The sequence below is a fragment of the Ahaetulla prasina genome, chromosome 16 (genome assembly GCF_028640845.1).
Source record: "Ahaetulla prasina isolate Xishuangbanna chromosome 16, ASM2864084v1, whole genome shotgun sequence".
In the NCBI taxonomy this organism is placed as follows: domain Eukaryota; kingdom Metazoa; phylum Chordata; class Lepidosauria; order Squamata; family Colubridae; genus Ahaetulla; species Ahaetulla prasina.
Genome location: NC_080554.1, coordinates 1,803,260 through 1,823,553, shown reverse-complemented (window position 1 = coordinate 1,823,553; position 20,294 = coordinate 1,803,260). Strand labels below are relative to the sequence as shown.

The 20,294-nt window shown below is 46.4% G+C and overlaps 1 protein-coding gene across 2 annotated transcripts in view; it reads right to left on the bottom strand.

Moving 5' to 3' along the window:
* Positions 1–19,791, bottom strand: part of FUBP3 (far upstream element binding protein 3) — a 47,407-nt gene extending 27,616 nt beyond the window's left edge. Inside the window, exons 1-5 of one of the 2 annotated variants that reach the window (XM_058159290.1) lie at positions 19,690–19,791; positions 10,003–10,108; positions 2,901–2,951; positions 2,308–2,341; positions 196–245 (exon numbers count right to left, since the gene is read on the bottom strand). In XM_058159290.1, the coding sequence (XP_058015273.1) occupies positions 196–245; positions 2,308–2,341; positions 2,901–2,951; positions 10,003–10,105 (238 nt within the window). In that variant the 5' untranslated portion in view covers positions 10,106–10,108; positions 19,690–19,791. The remainder of the gene's footprint in view (positions 1–195; positions 246–2,307; positions 2,342–2,900; positions 2,952–10,002; positions 10,109–19,689) is intronic. The other variant, XM_058159291.1, reaches the window with a different exon arrangement.
* Between the last annotated feature and the right edge of the window lie 503 nt (positions 19,792–20,294).

The following is a 20,294-nucleotide window of genomic DNA, read 5'->3' as shown; positions in this document are numbered from 1 at the left end:
AGAAGCTGCCGTTTTATTCTTAAAGAGATTTGAGAACGTTTCTGTCCCACAATTTTCATCCCACAATCGCAACGACCTCAGCGGTGTGTTAATGGCTCCCAACTGAAGGAAGCCGGGTCTCTACTGGAAACCCAAACTGATCATGTGTGGAAGGAATGCTGAAGGCCCCTCCCCCCCTCCTCGGTAAATACTTACTGAATCCAACCATTTTGTCAGGCACTTTGAAATCTTCGGTTATTACCGCCCTGAAGAGAACAGGAAAGAAAATTCATCATTGTTTCTGCCTCTGGAATGTCACCGTTTAGAAGGAAAAACAAATCAAATTTAGATAGGGCCGTGATAGCTCAGGCTGTAAGAAGCCTGTTATTAGAACACAGCAGCCTGCAATTACTGCAGGTTCAAGCCCAGCCCAAGGTTGACTCAGCCTTCCATCCTTTATAAGGTAGGTAAAATGAGGACCCAGATTGTTGGGGGGGCAATAAGTTGACTTTGTAAATATACAAATAGAATGAGACTATTGCCTTATACACTGTAAGCCGCCCTGAGTCTTCGGAGAAGGGCGGGATATAAATGCAAATAATAATTAAAAAAAAAAAAGATGCCAGGAATTACGACGGGGATCAGCTCAGCATCTGGGAAACTGTACAAGCACAGCTTGATGCAAACAGAAGGAATGGGTTTGGTTATCATTGCGATCGTTCTTGGCTCGGGGATGGGACCTGGTGTCCCTCCAGTGGATCAGGCTGGTTAGGGTTTCTGACACCTCGACGTAACTAGAGGACTTGCCCAAGCTATGGTGCAGAAGTAATGAAAATAGATAAGTTAAAACTCCCGCTTATAAAGCTATTTTCAGCTGAAACTTCCAGTGTAATTCCCATCGCAGGTTTTAAAATGCGGCCCAGTTAACTTTGACCTAAATATCATTATAGAAGAAGTGAAGGTGGAGTCAAGAGAGGAATTAGCCTGGAGTCTTTCCGTTGACACAAACGGTCCACATTCAGCCCTTCTTGAATTCTGCAAGCTGTTAGCTAGTGCCAATTTCTAGCACCCACTAATGGACCTACCTGGGCCTAATCTAGCCCTTCTCCTCTTAAAAGAATAACAAGAGTTAGAAGGGGCCTTGGAGGTCTTCTAGTCCAACCCCCTGCTCAGGCAGGAGACTTTATACCATTCCCTAACCCTAACCTCCTGTTTAAATGAACCTTAAAAAACGTGGCTCTGTCCCCTGGCCATGGGTCAAAATGGGTGATGTATCACCTAAGTGATGTTTTAAACTTTTAATTCAGGGGTCTCCAACCTTGGCAAGCCTGGTGGACTTCAACTCCCAGAATCCCCCAGCCAGCAAAGCTGGCTGGGGAATTCCGGGAGTCGAAGTCCACCAGGCTTAAAGTTGCCCAAGTTGGAGACCCCTGTTTTAATTCATTCTTTTTCCTGGACTTTTTTTTCCCCCCCGGGTTGACACAATTCATTGCTCAGAAATAAATAAACGAACAGCCAACTAAATAAAATTAAAAAATAGATACTGTGATTTTAGGCACGGTGCCTTAACCACTACACCAGACAGGCTCCATTCATTCCTTAAATGCTTTTTTTTTTTGTTGGAAACTGGCAAAAATGCCATAAGTCACATAAAAACCAGACAATTGCCAAGCGTCCCAAATGGTTTCAATGTGTATTGTTGGCAGTGCTCCAGAACCAGGTTATAAATACCCTTAGTATCATAGAAACAAAGGACTGGAAGGGACCTTGGAGGTCTTCTAGTCCAACCCCCCCCCCCCTTGCCCAAGGCAGGGGATCTGATACCATCCCGGTCAAATGGTTGTCTAATCTCTTCTTAAAAACCTCCGGTTGCTGTCAGAAGTCCAGAACCAGGTCATAAATACCCTTTGAAGGGATGTCTGTCTGAATGGTCACTAAACGAGGACTGTCTGTATCCTTTTAATCTTCGTCCGGATCCCATCTATCTATCTAATATTGTCTTACCCTTCTTCAAATCTCACTCAAGCCTCTTTTCTGTTTTCCACTTCATCACTCGCCGGCATCACGTAAATATTTATTAACCGCGAGCGTCTTCTGTGTGAATACACCACAAATGTCCCCTTCACCTCCTACAGCTCTCTCTCCCCCAAAAAAACAAAAATAAAATACGATATTCTGAAGCACAAGGCTTAGAAAAAGGAGACGGAAACCGCCCTGCCGCCTCGCGGCGTTCCCAACCTCTGACTCTGTAAAGGCTCCGGTACAGATGGCAGATCAATAAACAATTACGCGCGATCGATAAATAATAAAACATAACCTACAGCTTACCTTTGATGTACTAGGGCTCCTAACTGGTTACCTACTGTGGCAGAGAAGAGAGAAAAAGAAAAAAAAAAAGGGGTGGGGGAGAGAGAGAGAAAAAAAATCAAAGCATTAGCATGGATAAACTAACTTCATCTGGCCCCGTTTTCATCAGGGAAAAGAGAAGAAGCAGAGCGAGGAAGGAAGAAAAAAAAACCCACCAAAAACGCAGCAATTTGGGTTCAGTGACTGAAATGAATGCCTGTCGCGGGACGGAAAAAACAAGAGGTGTTGTTTTGATCCACCCAAGCCAGGCGGGAAGGCATCCAGCTGAATGCAAGATGGGAAATTGATCTACCTCCCTTCCATGCTGTGAAGCATGGGAGAAAGAGCCCCCCCCCCATCTACCCCACCCCACAAATCCCTAGAAGTGTTCTTCCCTTTGCCATTGGGATTCTGCCCACCCACCCCCGCCAAAAAAAAGTTAAGCCGATATTAAAAGGATCAAGAGGATGGGTAGGCGTTAAAACTAACCACCGCGAAAGAGATTTGGAGAGTTTCTAAGTCGAATCAAAAAAATAGAAGTATTTGGAGAGAAAGAGAGAGACATACAAACATACTTCTGGGGTTGTCTCTTATCTGCGATCCATGAAGCCAGTTTACACGGAGACCTGTGAAAGAGAGAGAGAGAGAGGGCGGTCAAAGGACGGTCAAGTTGGAAGATATGGTCGGGTTTCTACTCAAGATGTCCACCCTAAGGTGTTCTCAGCTTCTCTGGAAGCTTCTACTGAAGCTTGCGGTCAAAGAACTTTCCATTATGTTGTGACCTGCCGGCGGCCAGCAAGGAGGTTGGGGAGGAACATGGGCCAGTCCTGGGGGCTGGGGAAAATTCGGACGAGGGCTCTGCGTCAGAGGCAGAGAGGGAGTTAGACAGCAGCGAGGCAGAGGAACGGCTGGAGCCCGTTCCCAGTGTGCCCATGCCCAGAGCGGCCAGAAGACAAGAACGATTAATAAAGCAGGGTCGACTCAGGAGTAAGGCCACACCATGGAGATGATTGGCCCCTCCCATAGGACATAAAAGAGGGATGTGGACTTTTGCAGGAAGCAATTAGTTCATCTCGTTTCAAGACTGGAAAGTTCTGTTCGTGACTCTAAGAGACTCTGTGCCGAGTTTGGCCTCGCTCTGCGTTTGGAAACTAGCTATCTGGCAGCTTTCCAAGGGAGATAAGGTTTGTGTTGATAAGCATTCCTCTGAAAGACTGTTTGACAAGGCCTTGTTGACCGTGAATGAACAGAATTCAGTCGTGTTAATAAAAAAAGTTTGGCCGGGATTAAGACTTTTGCTTCGCGCTTTCTAAGGAAGCCTAGGTCAGAACACATTATCATGTTGAAGTTATGGTCAAATTTCTACTCCAGACGTCCACCTAAGATGTCCTGGAAGAAGCTACTGAAACTTGTGGTCAAAGATCTTTCCATCATCACGCTCAACTGATGGTCAGGTTTCTACTCAAAGGTAGCCCATCCTCAGCTTATCTGGGAAGCTTCTACAGGTAGTCTTCGACTTACAACTATTTGTTTAGTGACCGTTCAAAGTTAAAACGGCACTGGGGAAAAAACTCACTGGATGTCTGCTTTTCCACACTTACGACGATGGCAGCACCTCCATGGTTCTGTGATCAAAATTAGGACGCCTGGCAACCGACTCATATTTATGACGGCTGCAGCATCCAAGGGGGGGTGGGGGTCACGCGATCCCCTTTTGGGGCCTTTTGACAAGCCAAAGGGGGAAGCCAGATTCACTTAACAACCGTGGCTACTAACTTAACCACTGCTGGCAAGAAAGGTCGCAAAATGGGGCAGAACAAATGCCCCGCATAGGAACAGAAATCCGGGGGTTCAATTGTGGTCGTAAGTCGAGGACTACCTGCACTGAAGCTTTGCACTGCATCTTATCCGCTTAGTTAGAAACCAAAGAGCGTCCCAATTACGAGGAAGTAGCCTCTACAACTTGTTGAAGCAACTGCTCCACGTACGTTACCCTCCGGTGCCAAAACATAGATTAATGTACATCAGGGGTGTCCAAACTTGGTCCCTTTAAGAATTGTGGACTTCAACTCCCAGAGTCCCTCAGCCAGCAAAGCTGGCTGAGGGACTCTGGGAGTTGAAGTCCACAATTCTTAAAGGGACCAAGTTTGGACACCCCTGATGTACCAGAAGCAAATGATAAAAGATAAAGGTAAAGGTTCCCCTCGCATTGATGTGCTAGTCGTTCCTGACTCTAGGGGGCGGTGCTCATCTCTGTTTCAAAGCCGAAGAGCCAGCGCTGTCCGAAGACGTCTCCGTGGTCATGTGGCTGGCATGACTCAACGCCAAAGGCGCACAGAACGCTCTTCCCTTCCCACCAAAGGTGGTCCCTGTTTTTCTCCTTGCATTTTTTAAGTGCTTTCGAACTGCTAGGTTGGCAGAAGCTGGGACAAGGAACGGGAGCTCACCCCGTTAGGCGGCGCTAGGGATTCGAACTGCTGAACTGCCGACCTTTCGATCGGCAAGGTCAGCATCTTAGCCACTGAGCCATCGCGTCCCTTTTAAACAAAATCATAACCAGCCTTATATTTACAAAGGGGAAACCTAGCTGCTTTGAAAAGCTTCCTTTTTCAGCTATTGGAGAGATTTTTGTTGGGAATTATTCTCCGTTTTATTTGGTTGGAACGAAAGGGACGGAACCGTGTTTAAGCAATTCTTCTAAAAAGTGACTTAAAAGCTGAGCTCGAAGGGAATTTGCTAGGAGGCAGCTTGGCAGACGGAAGGCGCTTAAGGAAATCACAGCCAGGAGGGAGGGGGGAGAATTTTCCCTCCCGCTTCTTTGCACGGAGCAACCCAATTACTCCGGGTTTTCAACTGCTTGTTTTAAGAAAGTAGAGCACCCTTTGCAGGAAATAATTTAAAAGGGAGCGTTGAGAGAACGAGAACGAATTCTGCATTTCAAGCTCCATTTCATGCCCATTTCCCAGGTCAGCTCAGTCATTTTCAGCGGGCGAGAGGCAATAGATTAAGTCTATTTTAAGCCAAGAAATATCGGACCGCTTCTTAAGAAGGACACCCTCCCTCTTGGAAAAGTGCAGCGACTTGTGACAATCGATGCCCCGCCAGGACTCCTCTATCTCATAATGCTCTATCAATCAGCTGTCTTATTTTCTGAAATGGGATAGGTGCAGCTTTCAGGAGCCTTTCGCGCTGCTGAGGTGGCTATTTCCGGCCTGTTGGGAGAAGTAAAATTTAGAAAATGCAGGAGGGTTCGAGAGAGTGAGGTGAGCGGAAGCAGGAAAGGAAAGCTTTTTAGACAACTCAAGACAAGTTAAGGATTTGTCTTAAGAGCCTGTTTTCCCTTATTTTCGTTCCTTCCTGCCTTCCTCTTTCCTTCCTTCCTTCTTCTAACCTCTCTCTCTTTTCTTCCTTCCTTCCCTCTTTCTTTCTTTCCTTCCTTCTTCCCTCTATTTCCTTCCTTCCTCTTTCCTTCCTTTCTAACTTATTTCCTTCCTTTCTTTTCTTTCTCTTTCTAACCTCTCTTTTCTTCCTTCCCTCCTTCTTTCCTTCCTTCCTCTTTCCTTCCTTTCTCTTTCTAACCTCTCTTCTCTTTCCTTCCTTCCCTCTTCCTTTCTTTTTTTCTCTTTCCTTCCTTCCTCTTTCCTACCTTTCTAACTTCTTTCCTTCCTTCCTCCCTTTCTCTAACCTCTTTCCTTCCTTCTCTCTTCCTTTCTTTTTCTTTCTTTCCTTCCTTCTTCCATTTCCTTTCTTCCTCTTTGCTTCCTTTCTAACTTCCTTCCTCCATTTCCTTCCTTCCTTTCTCTTTCTAACCTCTTTCCTTCCGTCTTTCTTTCCTTCCTTTCTCTTTCTAACCTCTCTTCTCTTTCCTTCCTTCCCTCTTCCTTTCTTTTTTTTTCTTTCCTTCCTTCCTCTTTCCTACCTTTCTAACTTCTTTCCTTCCTTCCTCCCTTTCTCTTTCTAACCTCTTTCCTTCCTTCCCTCTTTCTTTCTCTTTCTTTCCTTCCTCCCTCCATTTCCTTCCTTCCTCTTTCCTCTCACAGTTGAATGTCAAGCGTTGTTGAGCTTTAATGCATTAATTAATTAATTAGTTTTGATTTAACACATGAAAACTCAACAACTCTGGAAGATGATTCCTTATAGAGTGAAACGAATGTCTGAAAATCAGCCCCCCCCCTCCCGTCAGCTGTTTTTTTTTCTGTTAAGTGTTATGAAGCTTTATATTCACACAAAGTATATGAAGTTGGCTCTATATATGGTTAATAGTTGCTAGGATATTTTATACTTCTTACTGGAAATGACACACAATTTGTGTCTTAGAAGGAGAACAGACGAAGCTGTGTCAGCACACATCAATCTCAAAAATTGCTTTGTATTTAAACAACATTTTCAATCTGCTGGCTGATCATTCTGTTGCTAGTTGGCCTTTGTTTTCATGACCTCGGATATCCATTAATTGCTTTGTTACTTTAATTGTTGATTTTTAAGCTGTAGGGTACCCGGAGTTGCTGCTGAGATGGGCAGCCGCATAAATGGTTTAAATGAATAAATAGCTTTAATTTAATCTGGAAGACTTTAATGGATTGTAATTATACACTCGGATTTGTACGAGATCCAAAGTTTCACGTAATGGAAGGCTTTTGAAAGATTAGATCCTGCCTGATTCACTCTAGTAACTACGGACTTTCTCAAATAAGAAAGTCCTATCACAGAAAAAGTCCCCGACGTACAACATTTCATTTAGTGACCGTTCAAAGTTACAACAGCCCTGAAAAAAAGGGACTTATGGCCGGTTTTCACACTTATGACCACTGCAGCATCCCCATGGTCACATGATCAAAATTCAGGCACTTGGCAACTGGTTCATACTTATGACGATCGTAGTGTCCCGGGGTCTCGTGATCCTCTTTTGCGACCTTCTGACAAGTCAATGGGGGTGTGTGGAGCCAGATTCTGTTACTAACTTAATGACTGAAATGATTCACCTTAACAACTGTGGCAAGAAAGGCCTAAAATACATAGCAAATGGTTCGCTTAACAACAGAAACTTTGGGCTCAATTGCGGTCGTAAGTCGAGGACTACCTCTCGTCTAAAGCTGCTCGGAATCAGAGCGAATTAAAGCAACATGCAACTCCGGGAGTATAGAAAATGCAACACAATTTTCTTAAGGAGAAATCACAACTCCAAATTTTGGGCTTAAGACAACTTAGAACTACGCCGACTTCGGTCTGACCTAAGTGTAGGACACAAAATCATCTGCCACAATGCCCTACCTGTCAATGACTACTTCAGCTTCAACCGCAACAATACACGAGCACACAATAGATTTAAGCTTAATGTGAACCGCTCCAAACTCGACTGCAGAAAATGCGACTAAGGCAACAGAGTGGTCAATGCCTGGAATGCACTACCTGACTCTGTGGTCTCTTCCCCAAACCCCCAAAACTTTAACCTTAGACTCTCTACTGTTGACCTCACTTCCCATTCCTAAGAGGTCTGTAAGGGGCGTGCATAAGAGCACCAGCGTGCTACCGTCCCTGTCCTAATGTCCCTTTTTTACTTTTTACATGTATCTAAATTATGTTTATACTTTTACCTGCTATCTCATATATGCCTGACCAAATAAAACAAACAAACAAAGAAGACAATGTAGAGATAGGACAAATTTGGGGCAGAGACCAAAAATGAGGCAAGTCTTGGCTCTACAGGCAGTCCTTGACTTACGACCAAAACCAGACTTTTAAAGGTGGTAGTTAAGGGAGTTACACCCTATTGTACAACCCGCACGGCCGTTAAGTGAATCCTACTCAACTCTGCCGGTCAGAAGGTGGAAAAAGAGTGAAGCATTTGACCCAGGGATGTGGCAACAGTCATGAATACGTGTCGGTTGCCGAGCTTCCAAATTGGTCATAATTGCAAAAAACGCTCCTCCGTCACTTTCGCGGTACTGTTGTAACTGTGAACAGTCACTGAGCAAATGGTTATAAATTGAGGACTTCGCGTGCCCCTGCCCCCCCTTGCAAGAGAAACACATCAAGCTTCCTTGGAACTTATCAAGATCTCCAAAATTGCCCTTGGACAAGGCTGAGAATACCTATCCTCCCACCCGTCTTATCAAGGGAAAGACTAAACAAACCAGCTCAAAGCATTATTACTGCTGATAAAATTAATCTTCTAACCACGTCCAACTGCTCGGCATTATTCTGTTCTTGCAGGGCCCAGCGTGCTGGTCGTCGCTGGCTGAGGACAAACTTCAATTCATGGCTGAGAGTCCAGGTTACAGTAGTGGCCAAAATTAATAATAATAATAATAATAATTTAATTTCTATACCGCCCTTCTCCCAAAGGACTCAGGGCGGTTTACAGCCAAGTAAAACAACAATAAATAAATACAAAATACAATTAAAACCAAATTTAAAAAACCTATTCAATTTGGCCCATTAATTAAAATATACAATAAAACCATAAAACCCCGTTAAAATTAATAATAAATATCCATTTTATTGTGGAAACCAAGTGTATTTTTGAGGTTTGATTCCACTTTTTTTTTTTTTTTTGGAGTTTCAAGATAATCTTATTCCACTGCTGGAACGGCCTGGGAACAGCCCAGACCTTCACCCAATGGAAAATCTATGGAGCCGACTAAAGAAACTTGTTAGTCAGAAGCGACCCAGCAATAAAACCCAGTTAATAGAAGCCATCATTCAATCTTGGTTTCACATTATAATAACAGCTGCAGAACTCAAAGACTTGGTTCACTCCATGGGAGGACGTTGTAAGGCCGTCATTCATGCTAAAGGCTACCCAACGAAGTATCAACTGAGGTGGTGATCATTTTTGAATATCTCGTTTCTTCTACGGTGATAATTTTTGTGTATCTCATTTTTTCTAGGGAGGGTGAGAAAGATGATAGGAAGGGAGGGAGGGAGGGGGAGAGTGAGATGGATGGATGGATGAGAGAGATGATAGGGAGGGAGGGACAGAGAGCGAGATGGATGGATGGATGGATGATAGGGAGGGAGAGAGAGAGATGACAGGTAGGTAGGTGGATGGATAGAAGATAGAGAGAAAGACAAAGAGTGAGATGGATGGATGGATGATAGGTAGGTAGGTAGGGAGAGAGAGAGAGATGATTGGGAGGGAGGGACAGAGAGCGAGAGCGAGATGGATGAATGGATGGATGATAGGGAGGGAGGGAGGGAGAGAGAGAGAGAGATGACAGGTAGGTAGGTGGATGGATAGAAGATAGAGAGAGAGACAAAGAGTGAGATGGATGGATGGATAGGTAGGTAGGTAGGGAGAGAGAGAGATGATAGGGAGGGAGGGAGGGACAGAGAGCGAGAACGAGATGGATGGATGGATGGATGATAGAGAGGGAGGAAGAGAGAGAGAGAGATGACAGGTAGGTAGGTAGGTAGATAGATGGATGGATAAAAGAGAGAGAGAGAGAGAGAGATGGATGGATGGATGGATGATAGGGAGGGAGGGAAAGATGGTAGGTAGGTAGGTAGATAAAGGGACGATAGGTAGATAGATAGATAGGTAGATAAAGATAAATAGAGATAGATAGATAATTCCGCTCCCCACTGCCATCCATTGCTAAACCAAACCAAACTTCCTTTTAACCTAAAAGGGATTTCAAAATTTTTTTGAAAACAAAACAAAAAAAAAATACTTACTCCCGTCTTCCAAAGCCCGCTTTACTCCGTAACCGTACACCGAGGGGTCCACGAGGGGTGCAGAATTATTCACGTGAGAAATTTCTCCAATTTTAGCAGCCATTTGCTGTAGGCAGAGAAATTTAAAAAAGAAAAAAGAAAAAGGAGGAGGGGTGGTTAGCTAGGTCGGCTAGCCAAGCCTCAACCCATCAACATCATGACAGGTAAGCTATACGATCCCCAGGTGAGTCCCTGACAAGGAAAGAGGGAGAAGGAAAGGTAGATGGGACACAATTACAGAAGGTGATGATGAACCCTTGGAAGACCTGAAAAAAACAGGTTAGGGACCTTGGAGGTCTTCTAGTCCAGCCTCCTGCTGGAGCAGGAAATTCGATACCATATGATCCCTTGGAGTCAGTGATGACTTGATCGATCGAACAGTCAACACCAGAACAACAAAAGGGGCCTTGTTGTTGCATCTCAGGGTACGTACAGGTAGTCCTTGACTTACGACCGTTCGTTGAGTGACCGTTCAAAGTGACTTAGGACCGTTTTTCACAGCCATAGCAGCATTCCCAGGGTCACGTGATCGAAATTTGGAGGATTGGCAACTGGTTCACATTTATGACGGGTTGCAGTGTCCCGGGGGGGGGGGGAGGTTAACGTGTTCCCCCTTTTGCGACCTTCTTTCAAGCAAAGTCTATAGCGGAAATCCAGTTTCACTTTAAACAACCGCGTTCCTAATTTAACAAATGCAGCGATTCAACTTAACAACCGTGGCCGGAAAATGGGTCGTCCTATGGGGCGAAGCACGCTTAACCAATGTTCTCTTCCTTAGCAACAGAAATTTAGCACTCCATTGTGGCCGTTAAGTCGAGGACTATCTTTAATTCCTGCCAATCCAAGGAGGAGCGTGAGGGACCCAAGGTGCCTCCAGAAACTTAGATGGGTTCAACTTCTAAAACCACCGAGATGCTATGGCAATTCTTCCGGTATTTCTGAAGAAAAGCAGAGAAAAAGCCGATACCTTCTGCGAAAAGGGGCACTTTGAGAGTTTGTTTATTCCTGCTTTTGCGGCTGTTTATTCCGGAAGGTGGATAAATAAGCCGCCGGGTGGGGGGTTTTTTAGCCCCTAGGACTAAATCTGGGGCCTTAGCTCTGCTCTGCATTCAGTTTTGGTCGCCATGATGTAAAAAAGATGCTGAGACTCTAGAAAGAGTGCAGAGAAGAGCCACAAAGAGGATTAGGGGACTGGAAGCTAAAACATACAAAGAACGGTTGCAGGAACTCGGTATGTCTAGTTTAATGAAAAGAAAGACCAGGGGAGGCATGATAGCAGTCTTCCAATATCTCAGGGGCTGCCCCAAAGAAGAGGGAGTCAAGCTATTCTCCAAAGCACCTGAGGGTAGAACAAGAAGCAATGGGTGGAAACTAACCAAGGAGAGAAGCAATTTAGAACTAAGGAGAAATTTCCTGACAGTGAGAACAATTATTCAGTGGAAGAAGTTGTCTCTAGAAGTTGTGAATGCTCCAACACTGGAAGTTTTTAAGAAGAGATCAGATAACCATTTGTCTGAAGTGGTTTAGGGTTTCCTGCCTAAGCAGGGGGTTGGACTAGAAGACCTCCAAGGTCCCTTCCAACTCTGCTCTTCTATTCTCCAAAGCCGCTGAGGGCAGGACAAGAAGCAATGGGTGGAAACTAATCAAGGAGAAATCCAGTCTAGAACTATTTCCTGACATTTAGAACAATTAATCATAATCTATTATTCTATTCACGTCACTGGCCACACTGCCAGCTGGTCAAGGGGCCTGCCTTCCTTTTGCAGAAGAATTAAGGGGTATCAGAGTCTTTTTCTTCGGCCCAGCCGATCTTTGGACCCAGGAGAGAGGTAGCACATTACATTTCCCCCCCACCCGTTTCCTCTCTGCTGGTGACCCCTGACCCATCTTCTAGTGACAAAATACAGAGGGAAGGACTCAACCCCTGTCTAAAAAGCTACAACCTTCACCAGGCTTGAACAAGAATCAACTTTAACCAAAGTGACTCGAGACTATCATAGAACCAAAGGGCTGGAAGGGACCTCGGAGGTCAACTAGCCTAACCCCCCCCCCCCCGCCCAAGGCAGGTGATCCATTACCATCTGGGTCAAATGGTTGTCTAATCTCTTCTTGAAAAACCGCCAGTCGCCAAGCGGCTGAATTTTGGTCACGAGACCAAAAGGGGATGCCTCAATGGTCGTTGAATGTGGAAAAGGGTCGTTTTTGCAACGTTGTTGTAACGAAATGAATGGTTGGTAAATCAAGGAGTACCTGTGTTTTGGTGTTTGTTTTTTTAATACCCAGAAACAAACAAACAAACAAACAAATGCAGATGGTTGCTCAAACTTGCAGCTGTTTGGCAAAATTTTTGGGATCCAGCTTATGTAACGTGACACCCTTAGAGAGAGATAAAATGGAAACGAAAAAAAACAACAAAAAACAAAGAGCAATGTCCAAGGTACTTCTGCACAGTTGCGGAGGCAGGGAGGAAAGGGAGAAAATGTGTACAAAACAAGAAAGGGGCAACTCCAGAATAGCCCTCATTAAAGATAAAGGTTGCCTTCACACCCATGTGCTAGTCGTTCCCAACTCTAGGGGGCGGTGCTCATCTCTGCTTCAAAGCCGAAGAGTCAGCGCTGTCCGAAGACGTCTCCATAGTCATGTGGCCGGCATGACTCAATGCCAAAGGCGCACAGAACGCTCTTCCCTTCCCACCAAAGGTGGTCCCTATTTTTTCTACTTGCATTTTTTTAAGTGCTTTCGAACTGCTAGGTTGGGAGAAGCTGGGACAAGGGACGGGAGCTCACCCCATTACGCGGCATTAGGGATTTGAACCAGCAAACTGCCGACCTTTCGATCGACAAGCTCAGCGTCTTAGCCGCTGAGCCACCGCTTCCCATTAATTTAATGTCCCGTTAAAGGAAGTTGCTTAAGGAAGAGTTTCGCAGGGAGAGAACAAGGCCCCATCTTTGAAAAACCGGAAGGCCACATAACGACGGGGGTGCAAGCCCCGCTGAGAAAAAGGGGCAAGGTTAAAACAGAGAAGAGGGTCAAGTTTAGTAGTTAAGGTACCAGGCTAGAAAGCGGGAGACCGTGAGTTCTAGTCCTGCCTAAGCAAGGAGAGAAGCAACCTAGAATTGAGGAGGAATTAACAGGACAGTGAAAACAACCGGTGGAACGGCTTGCCTCCAGAACTTATGGGTGCTCCATCGCTAGAGTTTTTAAAAGAAGAGATTGGACAGCCATGGATCTCAAAAGATATAGGTGCTCATGCTTGAGCAAGAGGGTTGGACTAGAAGACCTCCAAGGTCCCTTCCAGCCCTAGGATTTTTATGTTCTCAAAAAACCAAAACCACGGTGTAATAACAATAAAAACAACAACAGTGAATTTGCTCACTTGCCAAGTACGAGAGTAAATGAAAGCTCTTCCTTTAATTTGGTAGCTTTCGGTTTGACTTGAGGTTGCACTGAATTAATCCTTTTTTCTTTTCTTTTTTTTTGGGTGGTTGTTGTTATTTGAACAGAGGTTGGCTTACAGCCCACTCCTGGCCAGGTCAAGTCAAAACCTGACATTGATGATGTGGCAGTTTCTTAACGAATTACGGCTGGAAAGAGCAGCTGAAGGGGTGTGAATGCCACAGCTGGACTTTAAGGGATTTAGCGGGAATGAAGTCTACAAAACAAGTTTTTTGAATGTTTTTCATTTCCGGCCCCAGTTATTCAGGGGAAAATTGAAGCGAGGAGGTTTGTCTAGGTAGTCCTGGACTTATGATCACAACACAAACGTGGGACGAGGAGAAGCAAGCATTCACTCATCCAACCGGCAGTTTTGGTTCTTTAATCAGGTCCTTAAATCCATCCGGGTGAATAAAAACATAATGCTGTCACCCATACTTCGCCAATTTTATACCGCAAAAAACACCTTCTCAACCTGTTTTCTCGCAAAACCCCGGGTTTGTGGCTTAGGAGCTGAAAAATCTTATCAAGATTTTGGGGAAAATACACTACGGAGCGGTTTTGGGCTGACCACCATTCGTTTAGCGATTGTTCAAAGCGACAACGGAACTTGAAAAGTGACTTGTGAGCATTTTTCACACTTACGACTTACTCTTAGAGAAGAAATTGGGCAGCCGCTTGTCAGAAATGGCCTAGGGTTTCCCGCTTGAGCAGGGGGTTGGACTATAGGACCTCCAAGGTCCCTTCCAACTCTTGTTATTCTGACCACGGCAGCCTCCTTGTGGGTCCCAGGATCAAAATTCAGACAAACGTGGCAACATTGGCATGTTATTTATGACGGTTGCAGTGTCCTGGGGACACGTGATCCCCCTTTTGTGACCTCCTGACAAGCAAAATCAACGGGGAAGCCAGGTTCACTTAACACACCGGTGATTCACTTAACAAACGTGGCAAGAAAGGTCATAAAACAGGATAAAACTCATTTAATGTTCTTTAGCAACAGAAATTTTGGACTCAGCGTGGTGATATGTGTATAAGCAACAGGTGTCTTCTTACAGACTTTTGTAGACCAAACAATTATCCTTCAGGGATATTTTCCATAACATTAAATCTATATTAGTGCTAGTATTTATTGTTTTAATGTTTGAACCTGTTGCTTTTATTGATCGTAAAGCACCAACGGTCGCCTCTGGGTGGGATGAGCAGCGTGTAAAGTTTAATTAATAAATAAATAGTAAATGAACAAACACCAAGTTATATTCTGGAGGAAAAGGGATAGGAGAAAAATCAAGATCTATAGCTGGCGGCCCCCAGGGGAAGATCCTTCTCTGTGGGGGCTCCTACTCTCTGGAACGAGCTTCCCCCTGGTCTACGCCAAATACCTGACCTTCGGACCTTTCGCCGCGAATTGAAAACACACCTGTTCATTCGCGCGGGGCTGGCTTAAGGCTTTTCTCTTCAACTGTCTAGATTTTAAATTTTAAATTCTATTTATGTTTTAAATTGGGGGTTTTAGATTTTAAATATTTTAATTTTTCGGCCAATTGTATAATAAGTTTCTTAATTCATTTTTAATTGCACATGGTTTATGTTTTATCTTGGCTGTACACCGCCCTGAGTCCTTCGGGAGAAGGGCGGTCTAGAAATCCAATAAATAATAATAATAATAATAATATAGGCCTAAAAAGAGGCAGGAGAAGACGTTACAGGATGTAATTGTGCGTACATGTTGCATGAAATTATCCGCGCAGAATTGCACAGCCAGACAAGCTCCTGAACTGAATGCATTACACTGGGGTAACAATGCATGCGCTGGGATGCAGCGGTCAGTTAAATTCTGCCTTACCAACAAATCATGACACGGGCTGTTCAGTTATGCAACTCCTTTTTGAGGAATAAGCCCTATGCCGCTCTTACTGTGGTTACTTAGCATGTGCCCTGATCGGGCACCCCGGTCTGGATGGCAGGCTAAACAACTCAAGAGATATGTGCAGTGGCAACACTCGACAGAATTCAAGGCGTACACGGTTTATTCAAATAGCCAGCACTGCCAGATCCCAGAGAAAAAGATAAATGGCAGAAGTATCACACAATACAGGTAGTTCTCGACTTACAACAGTTCATTTAATGGCTGTTCGAAATTACAACATGTTCTTAGGCTTTTGAGCCTAAGAAAGCACTAGAATTCACTGTCTCCTGGGGATTGGGCCCAAAGTTACCCAATTGGTTTTCATGTCTAAGGCAGGACTAGAACTCACTGTCACCTGGTGATTGGCCCAGAATTACCCAGTTGGCTTTCGTGCCCAAGGCAGGACTAGAACTCACTGTCGCCTGGGGATTGGCCCAGACCCAATTGGCTTTCATGTCTAAGGCAGGACTAGAACTCACTGTCGCCTGGGGATTGGCCCAGACCCAATTGGCTTTCATGTCTAAGGCAGGACTAGAACTCACTGTCACCTGGTGATTGGCCCAGACCCAGTTGGCTTTCGTGCCCAAGGCAGGACTAGAACTCACTGTCGCCTGGGGATTGGCCCAGACCCAATTGGCTTTCATGTCTAAGGCAGGACTAGAACTCATTGTCTCCTAGGGATTGGGCCCAAAATTACCCAGTTGGCTTGCGTGCCTAAAATGAAACTAGAACTCACCATCTCTTGGTTTCGAAGCCAGCACCTGAACCACTACGCCAAACTGACTCTCCACAGTTCATTGACTGTCTTGTTAGAGTAAGTGGGTAAGTACACAACGGTAGGGTCCCATAGCATAAGACAATGTCACAGGGGCTAGGAAGGTCGCCACACAAAGATGTTCGGGTTCAACCTTGAAGGAACACAGTGGTGATAACGTGCGGAGATGAAATAGCTAATGCACCACACAATGGGAAATAAACTGATCCTTAATGTACTTGTGGAGGGGGCAGGAAATCACACAATAACAACGGGCAAGGGGTGTCTAGCTTAGAAGCGTGACGTGTATTGTGATGTTCATACATCCACGTTCTCTCTCTTTTCAAGAGCTCCCTAGAGAGATGGCCAAGGAGCAACCCACACCGCTTCACAAAATGGTAAAAACTGCCCTGTACCGTTAGTTTGAAAGACAGGCAGTCCTTGACTTATGATCACAATGGAGCCACGAGAATGTACGTTGCTAAGTGAGTTTTGCCCCATTTTACGACCCCTTTTTTTTTGCCACATTCGTTAAGTGAATCCCTGCAATTGTTAACTTTAGTCACCTGGTTGTTAAGTGAATCATTCCCCAATGACTTTGCTCGTCAGGTGGTCTGTCAACCTCTTGCCACAGCACCAGAAAAAGTCACTCAGAACCGTTTTTCAGACTTACGACCGTTGCAGCATCCTCATGGTCGCGTGATTTACATTCGGATACTTGACAACTGACCCTCATTTATGACGGGCGCAGTGTCCCAGGGGAGACGTGATCCCCTTTTACAACCTTCGGACCAGGAATTCCGGTCCGCTTAACAACCTTAACAATTGCAGCGGTTGACTTAACAACTGTCGCAAAAAGGGGCAAAACTCACTTATCCGATGTCTCAGTCAGCGACATTAAATTGTGGTCGTAACTCAAGGTCCATCTGCAAATATATGATGGAACTAAAGAATGAATGAGACAAACTGGGATGCTCAGAAGGCAATTTAGAGTCAGACGCTGTAACTTCGTGCTGCCCCTAAACGAAAGGTTGTAAGTCGAGGACTACCTATAGAGAGCAATGCATGAATGTGATTGGAAGCACGGACTGATCTGTAAGACTAGAAAGTTAGAGAGGTGGAACGTAAAGGAGATGCAGATATTTTCATTTCTTTCCCCCCCCCCTCTCTTAAATTGCACTTTAATTTCCTCAACTTACTATTTGTTATTTCTTTTCTGGGCTTTGCTAAGAACCAAAAAATAAAAACAAACACAGCAAGAAAGATCTGAAGAATTCAAACTTTCCGAAAGATGGAGCGAAGCTTTGATTAAGAGTCAGGCAACATTTAAGAAAGAAGTAAGAAGCTAAACAAGAAGGACGCGAGAATTTGAATCTAGACCGAGGTGATGGCAAAAACGTTTTGCAAATCGGTCGAATAAGGTTTCCAGCGGTGTGCAGATGTTGGGAGAGCTGCCAGCCTTTCCCATTTATCAGGATCGGAAATAAGGAATTTTCACTGCAAGTGAATGTGATTATGGACGTTGCTGAAAACCGTCGCAGGGCAGAGAAAAGAGAGTTCCTGGCGAACCAAGAAAGCCCGGAGGAACGAGAGACAGTGTCAAACCTGTACGGGTATAATCCTCGACTTACAACGCTTCATTTAGTGACATTTCAAAGTGACCACGGCACTGGAAAAGCACTTCAGTTTACCACACGTACGACCGTTGCAGAATTCCCCCAGGGTCACGTGATCAAAATTCGGACGCTTGGCAACGGGTTCGTGTTTAGGAGGGTCGCAGCGTTCCCGGTTGGGGGTGGCCAACGAAGTGAAGCCAGCGGGGAAGCCAGATTTGCTTAATAACCGTGTGACTAAGTGAACCACTTAACAACCGTGGCAAGGAAGGTCGTAGAATGGGGCAAAGGTCACTTAAGAAATGTTTCACTTAACACAACAGAAATTTTGGGCTCGATGGCGGGTCGTAAGTCGAGAACTACCTGTGTTGGTATGGGAGGGCTCCTTGGTGCTGTTTTCCTGCAGACAATTCATTGCCCAAACTAGGTGATATCATCAATGCCAAAAGGCAGCACTCCCTTCTGGCACTGATGATGTTACCTGGTTGGGTCATGAAATGTCTGCAAGAGCTACTGTATAAAAACAGGGAGAAACTCCACACTCACAAGCACTGATGACGTTACCTAGTTGGGTGATGAAACGTCGGCAAGAAAACCACCAAGCTCAGAGACCCCTCACTGCAACCCTGAGCTACAAATATTTGTACGGGAGGCTGTCAGTCAATCCCGGGCAATTGGCTTGAACGAATAGAAGAATAGAATAGAAATTCTTTTCTTTTTTTTTCTGGGCCAAGTGTGATCGGACTACACAAGGAATTTGTCTCCGGCGCTGAAAGCTCACTGTCTACGTATAAACGGCAGGTCATAAAATCATAGGTGAAGTTCAAGAAAACCAATAAAGGGAATCAGAGCCAGGCAAGGAAGATGCAAGGCTGGCTAGCACCTTCTGCTAGCCTTTAAACAGATTAAACAGAGTCGGAAGGGGACCTCGTGGGTCATCTAGTCGAACCCCAAGCTCAAGAACACTTCTGACAGGTGGCAGCCCAGTCTCTTCTTGAAAAGCTTCCAGACAACTTCTGTTCCACTGAATATAGAATAACAGAGTGGGAAGGGACCTTGTGGGTCATCTAGTCCAACCCGCCCACCCAAGCAGGAGACCCTACACCATTCCTGACAGGCGGCAGTCCAGTCTCTTCTCGAAAGCGAATGAAGCTCCCACAACTTCCGAAGGCAACTTCTGCTCCACGGGTGGACAGTTCTCACTGTCAAGGAAATTCCTCCTGATTCCCAGGTTGAACCTCCCTCTCCTTGACCACTCAAAAGCCCCAGGACCCAAGGACAGGGGTCTCCTTTCAGGGCCCTCCCCGTCCCTCTGGGCGTTTTTTTTTTAAAGAAGACCTCCCCCCTCTCTAAGAGGTGACCAGAGACCCCCGAGTTAGCAGCCCTTGCTTGGGCCTAACCAACCAGAGGGGCCGCTCGGCTGTCAAGGGAGCGCAGGAGGGGGCTGCTCCACGTTTCCTAGAGAGGCAGTCGAGCCTCCACATCCAGGAGCAACCTACCTGCCAGCCAGCAAAACGGAGGCCTAGCAAAAGCCGATGAAACGCTGCTGCTGCTGGGGGGGGCGGGGCTCCAAGGAGGGTCACGTGGGGAGACCCCTCCCCCCCATGGGGGGGGGCAAGGCCAAAAATAGTGGGGGGGGGCTGTCAAAACTCAGAGCACCCCCCCCCCGCAATAAAACCCCGATTGCGAGGCGGGGAGGGGCGTCCCCTCCTTTCCCGGCATGCCTCGGGCGACCCCCACAGGAGCCCCCCACGCCCACCCCCAATCCCCGGCCTCCTTGCGGGGCGGCCCGGCCCACCTCCTGTCAAGCCAAGGCCTGGCCTGCGGCCTCCTCCGGCTGCCCGGCCCTCCAGAGCCCCCGCCGCCGGCTCTCCCCGTGGCCCCCCTCCCCACCGCGGGGCCCCGGACTCTCCTTGGCCGCCACCCCCGCCACTCACTCGGCCTCTCCGTCTGGCGCCCGGGGGGCTCAAGCGCTCCGGCTGCCTCGCTCTCCCTCCGCCTGGGGACCCGTACCCGGAAAAGGAAGTCCCTCCCTCACTTCCGCCGGAAAGCGGAAGGACGGAGGAGCGAGGACGGACGCGTGACGTCACGCGCCGAGGGCGTGCGCGCGCGTGCGTGCGCAGGGAGGTGGGGGGAAAAAGCGTCCGCCGAGGGAGGAAGGAAGGACACGGAGGGGCGTGGCGAGCGGGAAAGGGGGGCGTGGCCGGAGTGTGGAGGAGGAGCCCCTCCCTGCTGCTGGTTGAGAGGCGCGCGCGCTGCGCTGGGCTCTGTTGCGCGCCCCGTTTGTGCAGGATCGGGGCGGCTGGTGGGAGACCTCCTTGGCCCCCCTCATTGAGGTCTTCCATGGGAGATGGTGCCCACTCAAAAGGCTTCCTTGGTCAATGTTCTTCACGCAAACTCCTTCATGGTAGATGTTCTTCAGCTGAAGTTCTTCCATGGAGATGGTGCCCATTCAAAATGCTTGTATGGTCACTGTTCTTCATGCAAACTGGTTCATGGTAGATGTTCTTCAGCCGAGGTCCTTCCATGGAGGTGGTGCCCA